The sequence below is a fragment of the Entamoeba nuttalli genome (assembly GCF_000257125.1).
Source record: "Entamoeba nuttalli P19 unplaced genomic scaffold asmbl_3114, whole genome shotgun sequence".
NCBI classification, from domain to species: Eukaryota; Evosea; order Mastigamoebida; family Endamoebidae; genus Entamoeba; species Entamoeba nuttalli.
Window position 1 is genome coordinate 1 of NW_008575845.1, and position 15,760 is coordinate 15,760.

The 15,760-nt window shown below is 25.6% G+C and overlaps 6 protein-coding genes across 6 annotated transcripts; 3 read left to right on the top strand and 3 right to left on the bottom strand.

Annotated features, from left to right (window-relative positions):
- Nucleotides 1–903: 903 nt before the first annotated feature.
- Nucleotides 904–2,493, bottom strand: ENU1_055830 (hypothetical protein; the record flags this gene model as incomplete). The annotated part of the gene is made up of 1 exon (XM_008857993.1): nt 904–2,493. The coding sequence occupies one exon, from the start codon at nt 2,491–2,493 to the stop codon at nt 904–906; it is 1,590 nt and encodes a 529-aa protein (XP_008856215.1).
- A 216-nt stretch (nt 2,494–2,709) lies between these two features.
- On the top strand, nt 2,710–4,983 carry ENU1_055840 (DEAD/DEAH box helicase, putative; the record flags this gene model as incomplete). The annotated part of the gene is made up of 1 exon (XM_008857994.1): nt 2,710–4,983. The coding sequence occupies one exon, from the start codon at nt 2,710–2,712 to the stop codon at nt 4,981–4,983; it is 2,274 nt and encodes a 757-aa protein (XP_008856216.1).
- Nucleotides 4,984–5,428: 445 nt separating this feature from the next.
- On the bottom strand, nt 5,429–6,376 carry ENU1_055850 (cysteine proteinase 2, putative; the record flags this gene model as incomplete). Its single annotated transcript, XM_008857995.1, has 1 exon — nt 5,429–6,376. The coding sequence occupies one exon, from the start codon at nt 6,374–6,376 to the stop codon at nt 5,429–5,431; it is 948 nt and encodes a 315-aa protein (XP_008856217.1).
- A 392-nt stretch (nt 6,377–6,768) lies between these two features.
- Nucleotides 6,769–9,840, top strand: ENU1_055860 (structural maintenance of chromosomes protein; the record flags this gene model as incomplete). The annotated part of the gene is made up of 1 exon (XM_008857996.1): nt 6,769–9,840. One exon carries the CDS (start codon nt 6,769–6,771, stop codon nt 9,838–9,840), a length of 3,072 nt encoding a protein of 1,023 aa, XP_008856218.1.
- Nucleotides 9,841–10,185: 345 nt separating this feature from the next.
- ENU1_055870 (hypothetical protein) lies at nt 10,186–11,661 on the top strand (the record flags this gene model as incomplete). Its single annotated transcript, XM_008857997.1, has 1 exon — nt 10,186–11,661. One exon carries the CDS (start codon nt 10,186–10,188, stop codon nt 11,659–11,661), a length of 1,476 nt encoding a protein of 491 aa, XP_008856219.1.
- A 284-nt stretch (nt 11,662–11,945) lies between these two features.
- ENU1_055880 (valine--tRNA ligase) lies at nt 11,946–15,095 on the bottom strand (the record flags this gene model as incomplete). Its single annotated transcript, XM_008857998.1, has 1 exon — nt 11,946–15,095. One exon carries the CDS (start codon nt 15,093–15,095, stop codon nt 11,946–11,948), a length of 3,150 nt encoding a protein of 1,049 aa, XP_008856220.1.
- Nucleotides 15,096–15,760: the final 665 nt, after the last annotated feature.

Sequence of the window (15,760 nt, forward strand, 5' to 3'; positions counted from 1 at the left end):
GATTAATTGGGCAAATTGGAAAGGTCATAAGATGATGAAATGATGAGATTAATTTCTATTTTTCAATTTCATTTTTTTTTAATTTTTTTCTAGTAAATTTTACTATAAAATTATTAATTTTTCTATTTTGGTTTTTTTTTATGAAACAAAAAAACAAAAAAAAATCAGAGTTGTTTAAATAAAATTTTCAATGTAAAAACTAAAAGTAATTAATGTGTAATGTATTTTTAATGTCTTTGAAGAATTTGAAATAAATTTTATATATCTAAACATATTTCATTGTATTGTTTCAATATTTAGAATGTTTTACAAGAAAAACATAAATAATTTATAAACTTTTTGGTGTAGTAATAATGTTATTCTACAAAACCAGTATTTCAATGTTGTATTTCAGTTGAATAGAGATATTTAAGTTTTAAAGAATTAAATGGTTCAATACTTAGTTATATTTCAATGAAGTGATGAGATAGTAATGGAATACCGAATACTGTTATTGTAATTCTATTATTTGTTGTAATAAATTATCAAATAAAAAAAGTAGAAAGGAAATAAATGTTTATTTGAAATTTAATTTTTTGAGAAAGTAATTATGAGTTAAGTTAATAATATTTTATGTATTAATGGAACGTTATGATTATTTTAATAAATTCCTTAAAAAAACAAACAGTCATCTATTGGAATTATAGCTTCATCTTTTTGAGAAAAAGTTTATTTCTAATTAAGAAATTAAAGAATTAAAGAAATTAACAAAGCAAATCACATATATTTTGTTTTAATTAATAATATTTGAATATTATATTATAATTTAAAAGTACTTTTTAATTATGAATTGTTGCTTTATCTTTATTGTTATTTTAAAAAGTAAAAAATAAAAAAAAAGATAAGTTTATAACATAAATTAAGTTATTCTAATGTTGGATTTATAAGGAACTCATCTGATTCTTCTTCTGTAAGAAGTAAATATTGTTTTTCAGTGGAACTTAATATTTCAGATTCAGAAGAAGTTAAATCGATCCATTCATTTTGTTCTTGAAATAATTCTTTACTATATACGAGTTTTCGATGAGGTTTCTTTGAATAATTAGGAAGTGTTTCAGGTAATGTAAATTCTATCAATTTATCTTTAATAAATTTAATTCCTACTTTTTTTGAAGGAGTTTCTGCAATACATCTAAAACGAAAAACATCAATATTTATTAATTGATAACGGAAAAAGTTTTCTGCTTCACTCATATTATCACAACAACAAATAACATCTTTAATATATGGAACATCCAACGCCATTACAGCAAAATTATCAGCATATTTAAGTAGAAGTTGGTCAATAATAAAATCACCAATTAATGAAAGTATTTGGCATTGAATACATGGAAGAACAAGATGAACATTTTTTGCAGTTGAATGAATATTAATGTCTTCTATTTGTAGTACTTGTTCTGTGTGATGTTCTATTATTTGTTCTTCTCCATCAATAAAAACTGTTTCAAACATTGTTTCAATTGGAGCTTTTAATTCAAAGAATACTAATCCTCCAGTTAAAGTAAGTATTTTCAATTGATTCAAGACATGACTATTTGCAATTTTATATTTTGTAGCATCAGGCATATTAATAATAAGTTTTTGAATATTTTTTGATAATCTAAAGACAGTTGGATTACTAAGACTAGCTGAAAAAGTAAATGAAGTTAAATGTTGTAAATTTGATATATTAATAACTTGAATATTATTTTGAATAACTGAAATTGAAATATTAGTTAATCCAAGAAGAAGAAAATTATCAAGAGATTGTTGTGTTAATATTTGAGTTTCTAATATTCTTTCTTCTTGTATAATTTCTAAATCTTTTTTAAAAGATTCAATTTCTGAGAATTGGAATGATTGAATGTTTTCTTTATTTGTTAAAGAAATTGGATTTTCAAAATCAACTAATACTATTTTAATATTTCTATTTAGTTTATGAAGAGAAAGAACATTTTGAATAATACTTTCATAAAACACTTTCTTTTCTTGTTCATCATAACTAATAAATTTACGTTTTATTATTACTTGTTTAAGATTTTTTAATGGAATATTAATAAGTCTAATACGTGGATTTAATACTTCAACAATAACTTGTTCTACATTACTTAATTCTTTAATATAATTGTCAGAACATGAATGAAGTTTTATCTTTTTTACTTTTTGTCTTATTGATTTATTTACATAATCTTCTGGTTTAACAGTTAGCTCATACCAGGAAATAGATTCTAATTTCTTAGATGGTATTTTATTTATTTCATCAATTGAAGATTCAATTGTTTCAATATTTGGAAAATAGTCTAATAAAAAGTTTAGTCGAAGATGATGTAATAATGGAGTCTTTTTTACCATTTTTATAGATTCTCTACAATTAGATGATACTTTTCTATAATTTAAAAGAACAGCTTCACTATTACAATACAATAAAACAGTAGTAAGATAAACAGGCTCTAATTTTACTCTTTTATTATTCATTTAAATATCTTTTTTTTGAAATAACAGTTCATTGATTTGTTTAAATATTTTGTTGGGTTTTCGTCATGAGTTTACAAGAATTAAAAGATTGAAGCATTACTATTTTAGAGAAGTTATTAAATGTTTTTTTTTTTAATTTTTCTTCTTTTTTCTTTGATTTAAAAAAAAAAGAAAACAGAAGAAGTAAAAAGAACTTTGAAACGATGAAATAAATAAATGAGTAAAGTAGAAGAAAATGAATTACCAATAATGAAATACAAAGATCAAATTATTAAATGTGTTAAAGAAAATCAAATAACTATATTATTAGGAGATACTGGTTGTGGAAAAACTACTATGGTAAGTCAATTATTGTATGACAACTCTATTCCTTGTGTTAATCCTTCTATTGTTACAACAAATCCAAGAAAAATAGGAGCAGAAAGTGTTGCAGAGAGGGTAGCAGCATTGAGAATGTGTGAATTAGGGAAAGAAGTTGGTTATAAAGTTCGATTTGACAATCATACATCAAAAGAAACAAAATTATATTATGTTACTGATGGGGTGTTACTAACGGAAATATCAAATGATTTTGTTTTGAAGAAATATGATATTCTTATTATTGATGAAGCACATGAAAGAAGTATTAATACTGATTTTCTCATTGCTTATTCTTCTAGACTAATAACTCAAAGAAAAGATATGAGGGTTATCATTTCTTCAGCAACAATAAATACAAATCAACTTGAAGAGTATTATAAAAAAGTTGGATGTTCAGTTGGTAAGATTAATGTTATTGGAAAACCATATAATGTAGAAATGAAATGGGGAGAAGGAAAACCATCTTCTACTTTAAATCAAGTAGTAGATTGTATTATTTCTATTCATTGTAAACAAGAAAAAGGTGATGTTTTAGTATTTCTTCCTGGGTCTGAAGAAATAGAGAAATGTTGTTCACTTTTAGCTGAAAAAGCTACAGAAATAACTGCGAATTATGATTTAATAATATTACCATTATATTCAGCACTACCTCTTTACAAACAAAAGCGAGTATTTTTTAAAACACCAGAACATGCAAGAAAAATTGTTATTTCAACAAATATTGCTGAAACATCTATTACTGTACCTGGAATAAAATATGTAATTGATCAAGGACTTGTTAAAGTGTTAAGATCTTCAAATGGAGCAGAAGGATTAAGTCTTGAAATAATTTCACGTGCTGAAGCTGTACAACGAGCAGGCAGAGCAGGAAGAACCTCAAATGGAATATGTATACGTTTATACTCTGAAGAAACATTCAATAACATGAAAAATGAATCTACACCGGAAATAACAAGAGTAAATCTTGAAGGTGTTGTCTTAAAATTAAAGTATTTAAATATAAGTCTAGATGAAACATTCTTTTTAGAAGATCCTCCAATTTATTCTGTTGTTGATGCACTAAAAGAATTATATTGTATTAAAGCTATTGATGAAAATGGACATATCACTCAATTAGGAATAATGATAAGTAAAATTCCTTTACCTCCAAGAGCTGGTGTTGTTTTGTATTATAGCTATTTAGGTCATTCATTAGAAATTATTTCCCCGGTATTGGCAATGCTAAACCAAGAGAGTCTTTTTACAAAATCATTTCAAATGAAGGCATATTCACATGATGATCTTATTTCTCTCTTTATCACTTATCAATTAAACAAAAAACGAAGTGATGAATGGTTACATTCTATTGGTATCAATCCTCAAATGATGAAAGCTTCAGAACAAGTTAGTACACAACTCATCCAAATGGCAGAAGAATGTTTTGGACAGAATAAAACATCAACAACAGATACGTTTAGAGATTTTATGTTAAGGTCACCAAAAGAAATAAAAAGATCTAGATCACATTCTAGACACTCTCATCATAGACACTACCATTTTTCATCTCACAGCTCTTTTTCAGAAGAAGAAAAAACATCGTACTCATTGACCATTAAACAACGTCGGGATGATAGTAGAATAGAAATAAAACAAAAAAGTGAAGAAGATGAAATAAATGAACTTTTAAGAAAGTTTGACACTAAACAAATCATTGAGTGTTTTTATGAAGGATATTGGAGGAATACGGCTAAAAGAACAAGTACTGGTCAATACAATATTAAAAATACTCAAATATTGGGTTATATTCATCCAACAAGTTGTTGTTATGATATTCAAGATGCTGAGTATGTGTTTTATATTTCATTGTCATTTACTACAGCTATCTTTCTTAGATGGGTTAATAGAGTAGATGAACTAATGGTAAATAATAAGTTCCTTAAACAAACACCGACTGACATTAAACAACTTATTGGAGAAAAGTTAAGTGATAAACTACAAAAGGAAAAACAACTAAAAATTACACCAATAAGAGAAACAGCTCATATAAATGTTAAAAGGATGGAAGTAAAGAAAGCAACCCCAAACCAAATAAATGAAGCAAAGAAAAGGTATTTAGAGAGAAAAATGAAGAAAGGGATAAATTCTAAGTGATTAATTGTACAATAAAACTTAATAACTTTTTTTGTTATCATTTTTTTTATTATAACAAACAATAAAAATGCAAAAAAAAATATTGTTATTTATATCACATTCGATTAATATTTTTTATTTTGTTTTTTTTAATCAACCTCCTTTTTGATATTAAAAAGTTCTAATTAATTCAGTTATTATAAATTATTACATTATAAAATATTAAGTAATTTGTTATAACTTTTTCTTATTTTCATACTTAAAAAATTTTTTATTAAAGAATTTACATTATAACTTTCTTTTATTATTATTTACTCTTTTTTTTCAATATTATTTTAATACAATTTTATGTATATAATATATATCATTAAATAATAAATAATTTATATGTTATGTAAATTTTGATTTATTTCAATTAATGATAAAAATAAATCCTTAAACAATAAGTGGTTTAAAAGTGAATTATTCAAAGATATTGAACACCAGTTGGATAAAGTGGATCAGTAGCAACACCACAGGTATTTCCTTCAATAACCATATTGATGTATCCTTTATCTCCCCATCCTGTTCCCCATGAGTTTCTAACTATCCAACATTCTTTCCCATCAACAACACCATATCCAACAGCACAAACTTCGTGATTCAAAGCAAAGTAGTTATTCTTGCATTTAGTATCAACATAAGCTCCACTCTTGTATAATTGGAATTTAGCAGATGATGCATCAATTGAAACATCAACAAGACCTTGTGAAAGTGCAGCTTTAAGTTCAGCTTCATTGTTTCTTGGGACTTTACTGTATCCAGTAATTTTAGCAAATGGTTTTACATTAGTTTTACATGTAGAATCACTTCCAGTGTATGGATAATCACTTTCTTTAGCAACTCCGTGTTCAACAATGTAATCATAGACATTTGATCCAAGTCCTCCATTACATCCATTATTTCCATTATTTCTTGTGCATTGAACCATATGTTCTTCTGAAAGATCAAGTGTATTAGCATTACCTCCTTTTTCAATTAATAATCTTCCTTCAAGAGCTGCAAGTGAACCAAATGTATAGCATGATCCACATTGTGCTTGATCTCTAATTGGGGTTACTTTTCCTTCTTTTCTCCAATCTACTGATTCTGGTGCTTGGATATTCAAATATTTAACTTCTCCTTTTTCTTCAGCAGTTCTTTTAGATTTAAGAAGAGCTCTATATTCTTCATTAGTCATAGCAGCAAATGGTCCTTCTACAGATAATTTGAATGAGCCAATTTTATTGAAACTATCAACAAATTTAGCATTCATATTGAAAATAGCTCTTCTTCTAAGCTTTTCAATTGCTGTGAAGTGTTTATTGTTTTTAGCAGCCCATGTATTGAAATCAATGGCACTTGCAATAGCAAGTAAACAAATAAAAGCAAACATTACTGTTTTATTTGTTCTTTTTTGAGTTTAAATACCAATACTCTCAAAATAAAAGAGTTTTTGACTAAAAATGAAAAATCTGTTGTCATTGATATTTCTTTTTGAGTTCAAATATAGAATATAAAATTAATTTTTTAACTATTTAATACTTCTAATACAACTCCTTTTAACTATAAAAAAAAAATTCAATAAAATAAACAAAATTATTAGAAGAAGTTGAAATTTCTCATTATTCAGAATTTACTTAGAGAATAACACAAAATATAAATAAAATACATTTGTTTTTGAAAAATGTTTTATATTAAAAAAAAATAATTGTTTTAAATGAACAATAAAAAAATTTGTTTTTCTTATTTTTTGTGTGTTTTCAGAATGATTGAACTTCATTTAAAATGAGTCTTGAAATTCCTGGTACTATTGAAAGGATTGAGTTAGAAAATTTCATGTGTCATAAACATCTTATTTTAGATTTATCTCCACAAGTGAATTTTATTGTTGGAGAAAATGGAAGTGGTAAATCTGCTATTTTAGTGGCACTTGCTATTTGTTTTGGTGCAAAAGCACAATTTACCAATAGGGGGAAACGAGCGTCTGATATAATTAAAATAGGAGAGAGTTATTGTAAAATAATAGTTTATTTAAGGAATAGAGGAGAAAATTCATTAAACCATGACAAATATGGAGATACAGTTATTATTGAAAGAAAAATTACTAAAGAAGGTGGAAATACATATAAAGTATCTTCATTGTTTATTGGAGAAAAACCTATCATTATAGGTAAAAAGGCTTCAGATGTTACAGAAGTATTAGACTATTTTAATATACCAATAGATAATCCTTGCATTCTTCTTATGCAAGAAACTTCTAAGTCATTTCTTACTGCAACTAGAGGAGAAGATAAATATAATTTTTTTCTTCAAGCAACACAATTAGATATTATTAAAGAAAGTTATAAACAAGCAGAAGAATTAAGAAAAAAAGCAAAACAAACAGAAGAATCAAAAAAGTTAGTTATACCTGAAATGAAAAGAACAGTTGAATCACTTGAAGATAAATTAAAAGATGCTCAAGGAATTCAACAATTAAAAAAAAGAATTGAAGAATTGGAATGTGAAGAAAAATGGGCTGTTGTACGTGACGAAATAAATAAAGTTAAACAATTAGAACATGAATGTAATTCATTAGAAGAGAGAATTAATGAATTAAATCATAGTTTTATTGAACAAAAAATTGAAATGGTTGAAGAACAAATACAACAAAAACAAAAAGAAATGAAACATTTTGAAGAAGAAATCAAACAACTTGAAATTCAAAAGAAAGAACAAAATGAATTAAATAAAATTAAAAGAAAAGAATTAGAAGAATGTAAAACAGAAATAAGTGATGCTAAAGAAAGATTAAAAATAAACCAACGTCGTTTACAATTATTAAGAGACGCGTTAGAAGAATCAAAAAGTCATAACGCAAGAGATAATGAATTAGCTAAACAAGACAAAGCAGATAAAATTAAAAATGCAGAGAATGAAATTAAAAAATGTCTTAATAAAGAAGAAAGTCTTAAAATTGAAATAAAACCATTACAAGAAAAACTTGAAGAAAAAGGAAGAATATTTGGAGGATATGATGATGATGTAAAACAATTAAGAAGAAAATTAGAAAAATTTCATATAGAAAAAATGAAGTTACAAGATGAACAAAAAGATGCATTAACTAAATATCATAAAAATATGCCACAATTTGTTAAAATGATTCAAAAAACAACTTTTGAATATGAAGTCTTTGGACCTATTGGAGAATTTATTAGATTAAAAGATAATAAATGGAATCATGCAACAGAAAGTGCTATTAAAAGAAGTAATTTAGCATCTTTTATTGTTAGAAGTGAAAATGATAAAAAGAAATTAAGAGATATAAGTAAAAGATGTGAATTTGATGTACAAATTTATGTATATTCAATTAAATTTGGAGATAAAAAATATTTAATAAAACAAAGGAATTATCCAACATTAATTGAACAATTAGAAATTGAAAAGAGTATTATATTTAATATACTTGTTGATCATATTAATATAGATACTATTGCTATAGCAATTGATAGAGTTGAAGGAAAAAAATTATTTGTATTAGAGAACTATCCAAAAATTGTTTATTTACAAAATGGAAGTTATTTACAACGTTCTGGAAGAACAGAAGCTTATTTTCCATATAAAATTCCTACAAGAACTATTTATGGTGGTAAAAACATTGATGTTTTATTAAATGATTTATTAAAACAAACACATCAAATTTCTTTGGATTTAAATGGAAAAGAAGAACTTAGAAAATCAGTTGAAAGAGAAAAGAATGAAATAAATAAATCTATTGGTGAAGTTAGAAGAAAAATTCGAGAAGTAGAACGTGAAACAAGAATGGCTCAAAGTAAAAAAAGAGATGCTGAAAATATTATTATTAAAGAACCAGAAAATATTGAAGAATTAGAAAATAATTGTAATAAAGTACAAGAAAATATTTATATTATTACAAAAGAAATAGAAGAAAAGAATGAACGAAGAAGAGAATTAGAAAATCAAAATGAAAATATAACTGAACATTTTAATTATGTTATAAAACAAATTAAATATAATGAAAAAGAAATTAATGATATTAAAACACATCAATATCAACTTATGAACCAAAAGGATGAATTAAAAATTGAACAAAGTAATGGAGAAATGAAAATAAAACAACTTCAAATTTTATTAGAACAAAAAAATAAACAATTATTAAATGAAAAAATTCTTATTGAAAAAGTTAAAAATGAAGCAGAAGAATATAAGTTTATTGATACTTTACGTGATATTAAAGTTATTCAACAAGAAAAAGAAAAATGTAAAAAAAAAGAACAAGAAATGAATAGTGAACAAATAAATTATGATATAATAGAAAAAGAATATACAAGAAAAAAAGCTCATTTAGAAGATATTGAAATACAATTAAAACAAATACAACAACTTTGTGATACTCTTGAAAAAGAACTTAAAAAAAGAAAAAATAAATACGGACAATTACTTAAAATTACTTCAATAAAAACAATGGATTATTTTAATTTATTATTAAAAAAAAAACCAGGATGTAGTGGTAAAATTGTATTAGACCATTCAAAAAAAATTCTTGACGTTGAAGTATCTATGGAAATTAATCAAAAAGGAAGAAATGTTAAAACTTTATCAGGTGGAGAAAGAAGTTTTTCTACAGTTTGTTTATTGTTATCTTTATGGAACGTTGTTGATTGTCCTTTTAGAGCAATGGATGAATTTGATGTTTATATGGATTCAATGGCAAGAAAAATTGCTGTTCAAGCATTAATGGAATCAACACAATCATCTAATAAAAGACAATACATTTTTATTACACCACATAATCTTGATGGTGTTATATCAACAGATGCTGTTAAAGTGTTTATGATGAAACAACCAGATAGATAAAAAAAATAGTAAAAAAAGTAATAGTTTTTGTTTTTGAATAATTTATTTAATGTTTTGTTTCTTTTTTTTTAAATTAAAAGAAATTTTCTTTCATTGAAACAAATTCAGAAAATTTATTGAAAATTTCAATATTTATAAAAAAAAAATGAAAAATAAATGGATAAAGAAATAATTTCCGTATTAAACATTGAAAATATCTAATATATTTGTTACTTTTTCAAAACATGTTAAAAATTAAGAAAAAAGTAGGTGGAAAACAGATAGGCATCGTTTTGAACCAAGTAGGAAAATAAAAGTAAGTGTAGAATTTCAATTAAATGAACTATAAATTTTATATTAATTCTTATGTTCTTTGAGAATAATACAATTGAACAACTTGATAAATTGATTAATGAAGTTACTGATCCTGTAATGAGAAATGTTTTTGAGAGAATTGTAGGTATAATGAAAAATTTTACTATTATTACTTTACTAAAAACCCTTGGAATTCAAACCAAAACTGAAGTTTGTGGATTTCTTTCAAAACACACAATTGAAATAGAAGACAAGAACAATTTAATGGAATTTTATCAAATTAAAGAAGATGAAATTAAAGGCTCAAAAGATGAAAGTGATGCCTCTGTATTATGTGATTTATTATGTGATAATGAAAATCCTGAAATAACTGATATCAAAAAAAGATTGGATTGTTTAGAAGTAAAAATAGATAAAAGTAATAGTTTTAGTACTACAAGACAAACTGGATTCCTAAGACCTACCTCTCCTGTAATTACTCTTGGAAATAAAAACGGTGACTCACAAGTTAGAACAGAAATTTCTAATACCAAAAAAATTTTAGAAGATGGAATAGCTAATTTACAAAGCCAAATTGATGATTTAAAACGCAATTCGTTTTCAATACCTCAAAGTCCCCGAGAATATGAAAAAAAAATTTCAAGAACAAGTTCAAAGAAATTAATCGAATTTGAAAAAGACAAAGAAAAAGAAGACAAAAAATTAAGAAAATCTCAAACAAAGAAAGATGAAGAAGAACGTAAGAAGTTATTGAAAGAAGAAGAAGAAAAGAAAAAAGCATCAAAAAGAGAAACAAAATTAACAAAAAAAGAACTTGAAGAATTAGAAAAGCAAAAGAAAACAGAAGAAGAAGAGGAAAAACGAAAACAAAAGGAAGAAGAAGAACGTAAGAAAAAAGAAGAATTAAAAAAACAAAAAGAAGAAGAAGAAAGAATCAAGTTAAAGAAAGAAGCAGAAGCTAAAATGCAACAAGAAATGAGAAGAGAAGCATTTGATGAAGATGAACAATTAATTGCTTTAGGAGCACAAATGGAAATATTACAAGAATGGTCTGGATTATTAAATTGTGAAATTTTATTTGATTCTGATAATGATGATGCAGAAAGCGATAATATGCAATTCAATGAAAAAGTTATGTTTAAAGAAAATTGTTTCTTCATTAATTTTGATAAAAAAGGGAATATTTTCGGTGCTTTTATGAAAGAAAATATAGGACTATTAGATGAAGATGTAGATGATGACCAACATTTTATCTTCTCTTTAAAAAAAGAAAATAAAACTTGTCCTAAAAGATGGTTCATTAAATCTGGAAAAGAGGGTGGAATTAAATTATTCAGTAACAATGATTGTTTATATCAAATTGGTAATGTTAACTTTGGATGTTTTGGTATTTCTAAGATAAGTCTCAAAAGAAATGTTTGTTGTACATTATCTGAAGAATATGAAGGTATATCTGATTTAGATTTGGTTGGCACAAACTGGAAATTCTTTAGTCTAGAAAGAGTTGTGGTTGTTCATATGTTTTGAATAATATTATTATTCAATCCTTAGTAGAAGAATAAAAGAAATAATTGTACTATTTTCTTCTTTTGTCAATTTTAAAACTAAACATATTATTTTAGAGAAATAAAATTATAACAAGTTTGAAAATTATAAACAAAATTCTTAAAAATAATTCATTTATTCCATAAACAAATTATAAGATGTAACGTATATTACAGCATAAAAACAATATCCAATGAAACAAAAAAAGTTATCATTAAAAAATGAATTTAAAATATTTAAAATAAATTTAAAATCAAATTAATTAGTTAATGTAGCATTTCCAAACATTCATTTTCTGCTTGTTGGATTAATTTGATTTCTTCAATTAAAGATTGTTTCTTTTCTAAGATAGTTTTCTTAACTTCTTCTGGTGTTTTGTCGAAATGAACATCATTAATTTTTAATTCAAGGTCTTTTAAGTTCTTTTCCATTTGTTCTTTCTTTCCAGCTAATCGTTGTGCCTCTTGTTTATAGTCAATGATTCCTGCTAAATGAGAATATATTCTTGTAGAATTATCGACAACATGCATTGGAGATCCTTTATAAATTCCTTCTTTGACGATATTTACTTCACCAATACCAGCTAAACTACTAATGATAACTTCATATCCTTCTAAGTCTCTTTCAGTGACAATAGTACATTTTGGTTTTTGTTTAGATGTGATAATGGCTTGAGAATAAATTCCATTAAGTGATCTTATTCCTTTAATAATAGTGTAAATATATTTAATTTCTTCATCTAATGCTGGGTTATTAAATTCTTCAATTGGTTCTGGATAACTTGTTACCATAATTGATATTTCTTTATCATTTCTTCTTGGTAATCTTTGCCAAAGTTCTTCTGTGATAAATGGCATGAATGGATGAAGAACTCTTAGTCCAATTTCAATGACATTATATAAGACTTCTTCTGATGCTCTTCTTCTTTCATTGTCTGGTCCTTTAAATATACCTTTTGATGCTTCTAAATAAACATCACAAAAATCATATAACCAAAATGAATATATTGCTTGTGTAGCATTTCCAAATTCATAGCTTTTGAACCATTGTTGAACTGATGTAATCATAACATTTAGTCTATGTAAAATCCATTGATCAAGTCGACTATTTGTTTTCTTAATTTCAATTGTTTCTTGTGCTTTAAAATCTTTTCTAAAGTTCATAGTTGAAAATTTAAATGCATTCCATATTTTATTACAGAAATTTCTATATCCAACAACTCTATTAATATCAAGATTAATATCATGTCCTTGTGTCATATAGGCTAATAACGCAAATCTCATTGCATCCGTTCCACATTCTTCAATTCCATTTGGAAAATCTTTTTTTTGTCCTTCTGCTGCAATTACACATTCTTTCTCTGGTAAATTATATGTGTATAATTTATCATTTAATCCTTTTAACGAAATTCCTTCTATAACATCAATTGGATCAATAATGTTTCCTAATGATTTCGACATTTTTCTTCCTTGTGCATCTCTTACAATAGAATGGAATAATACTTCTTTAAATGGTAAACAATCCATAAGTTCTAATGACATCATAACCATTCTTGCTACCCAAAAGAATATAATATCATTTCCTGTTTCTAATAATTCTCCTGGGAAATACTTTTCTAAATCTTTTGTTTGTTCTGGCCATCCCATAACACTAAATGGGAATAATCCAGATGAAAACCATGTATCTAATACATCCGGATCTTGTTTCAATTCAATATCTTCTATACTTACTCCTTTGATTTCAGCTGCTTTCTTTCTTGCTTCTTCTTCACTTCTTGCAACAACCCAATTCTTCATATCAAATTCATCTGCTTCTTTTTCTTTTTTACTCTTGATTAAATATGCTGGAATTCTATGTCCCCACCATAATTGTCTTGAAATACACCAATCATGAATATTTTCTAACCATCTATACCATACATTTTCCATTTCACTTGGATACATTTTTAATTCTCCTTTTCTTACAGCTTCTACTGCTCTTCTTGCCATATTTTTACAATTTACCCACCATTGTGGTTTAATTCTTGGTTCAATAATATCATGACTTCTTGAACAAATTGGTACTCTCATTGCTGATGCTTTAACTCCTTTATATAATCCTTTTTCTTTTAATTTCTCTATTACTGCTTCTCTACATTCAAATCTTTTCATTCCTGCAAACTCTCCACATTCTTGGTTCATAGTTCCATCATCATTTAATATATTAATTATTTTTAATTTATGTCTAATAGCAACATTATAATCATTTGGATCATGTGCTGGTGTGACTTTAACACATCCTGTACCAAACTCCATATCTACTAATTCATCATCTTCTATAATTGGTAAAATTTTCCCGTTAAATGGATGTCTAACTGACCATCCATGATACTTTTTATATCTTTCATCTTTAGAGTGAATACAAACACAAACATCTCCTAACATGGTTTCAATTCTTGTAGTATCAATTAAAATTTCTCCTTCATCTTTCCCTGTTGCTGGATTAACTAATGGATATGCAAATTCATGTAAATTTCCAAATATAATAGGCTTGTCATATCCTGGAACATTTATTGCTGTTGGTTTGGAAACATCTATATATTCAACTTCTATATCTGAAATAGCAGTTTTAAGTGTACAACACCAATTAACTAATTTTTGTTCTCTATATAATAATCCTTTTTCATAAAATCGACAAAATGCTTCTTTAACTGCTTCTCCTCTTTTTTCATCCATTGTAAAGACTTCTCTACTCCAATCTAATGAACTTCCTAATCTTCTTAATTGATTACAAATTCCTTTTCCATATTCATCTTTCCATTTCCAAACTTCTTCTAAAAATTTTTCTCTTCCAATATCATGTCTTGTAACTCCTTGTTCTCTCATTAATTTTTTTTCTACAACTACTTGTGTAGCAATTCCTGCATGATCTACTCCTGGAACCCATAATGTTTCATCTCCTTTCATTCTATGATATCTAACTATGGTATCTTGTATAGAATTCGTTAATGCATGTCCTAAATGTAATTTTCCTGTAACATTAGGTGGTGGAATAACCATAACAAATTTCTTTCCACTTCTCTTTGAATATTCCGGTTTAAAGAATCCTTCTTTTTCCCACCATTCATACCATCCTTCTTCAACATATTTAGGACTATATGTATTTGGCATTGGTTCAATAACTCTTTTCTTTTCTCCTTTAATTGTTTTATTAAATTTTATTTCTTCTTTTTCTTTTGTTTGTTTCTTATTTTCTTTTTTTGCTTTTCCTAAATTATTCTTTTGTTGTTGTTGTTGTGCCTCTTGTTTCTTCTTAAATTTTTCATTCTTTGCTGCATTCTTTGCTTTTTTCATTTCTTCTCTTCTTTTTTTCTTTTCTATTTCTTCCGCTGTAAGTTCTTTCACTACCTTTACTTCTTTTGCTTGTGGAGTGCTCATCTTTTGTTTATTTAAAATGTTTAAAGGGTTCTTCGTTGAGTGTCTTATTCCCCAAATAGGGTTTTTCTTCTTTTTTCTTTTTCTGTTTTTGTTTCTTTCTTGTGTTTTTCTCATTTATTGTATCAACAACATCCCTAACTGCTGTTTTGAACTCTTTCTTCTCTTGTCCAGACTATCACTACTCACACTTACCAATACTAATTCCTACAACCTAATTTACTTATTTGATATTTTTGTTTCTTCTTCTATCAAGTTTGGTTATTAACTTCTTCTTGCTGATGCCAATTGTTATTTGAACGAGGTTTGATGAAAATAAATTGTTTTTGTTTATTTATATTTCAAGGATTTATGAAAAGTTTGGATGATGAAAGATAATTGTGATTATTATGTTTGTGTTATATTTGGTGTTGAACATTGATATTTGTAAGTTTAAATTAAATGATAATTCTGAACAGTTTTAACACTAAAATGAATGAATAACATATCCTGAATATACTCTATAACAAATGGATCAAGTATTCTATGTTGTTATTATATTTCAATTCTTCTAGAGCGTTTATTTCAAATATATTCTCATAAGAAGGAAGTGTTCTATTACTGAAAAAGTCTTATTTTTAATTTTCATTTCATATAACATAATAAGTAATTAAATAAGTATTAATAGA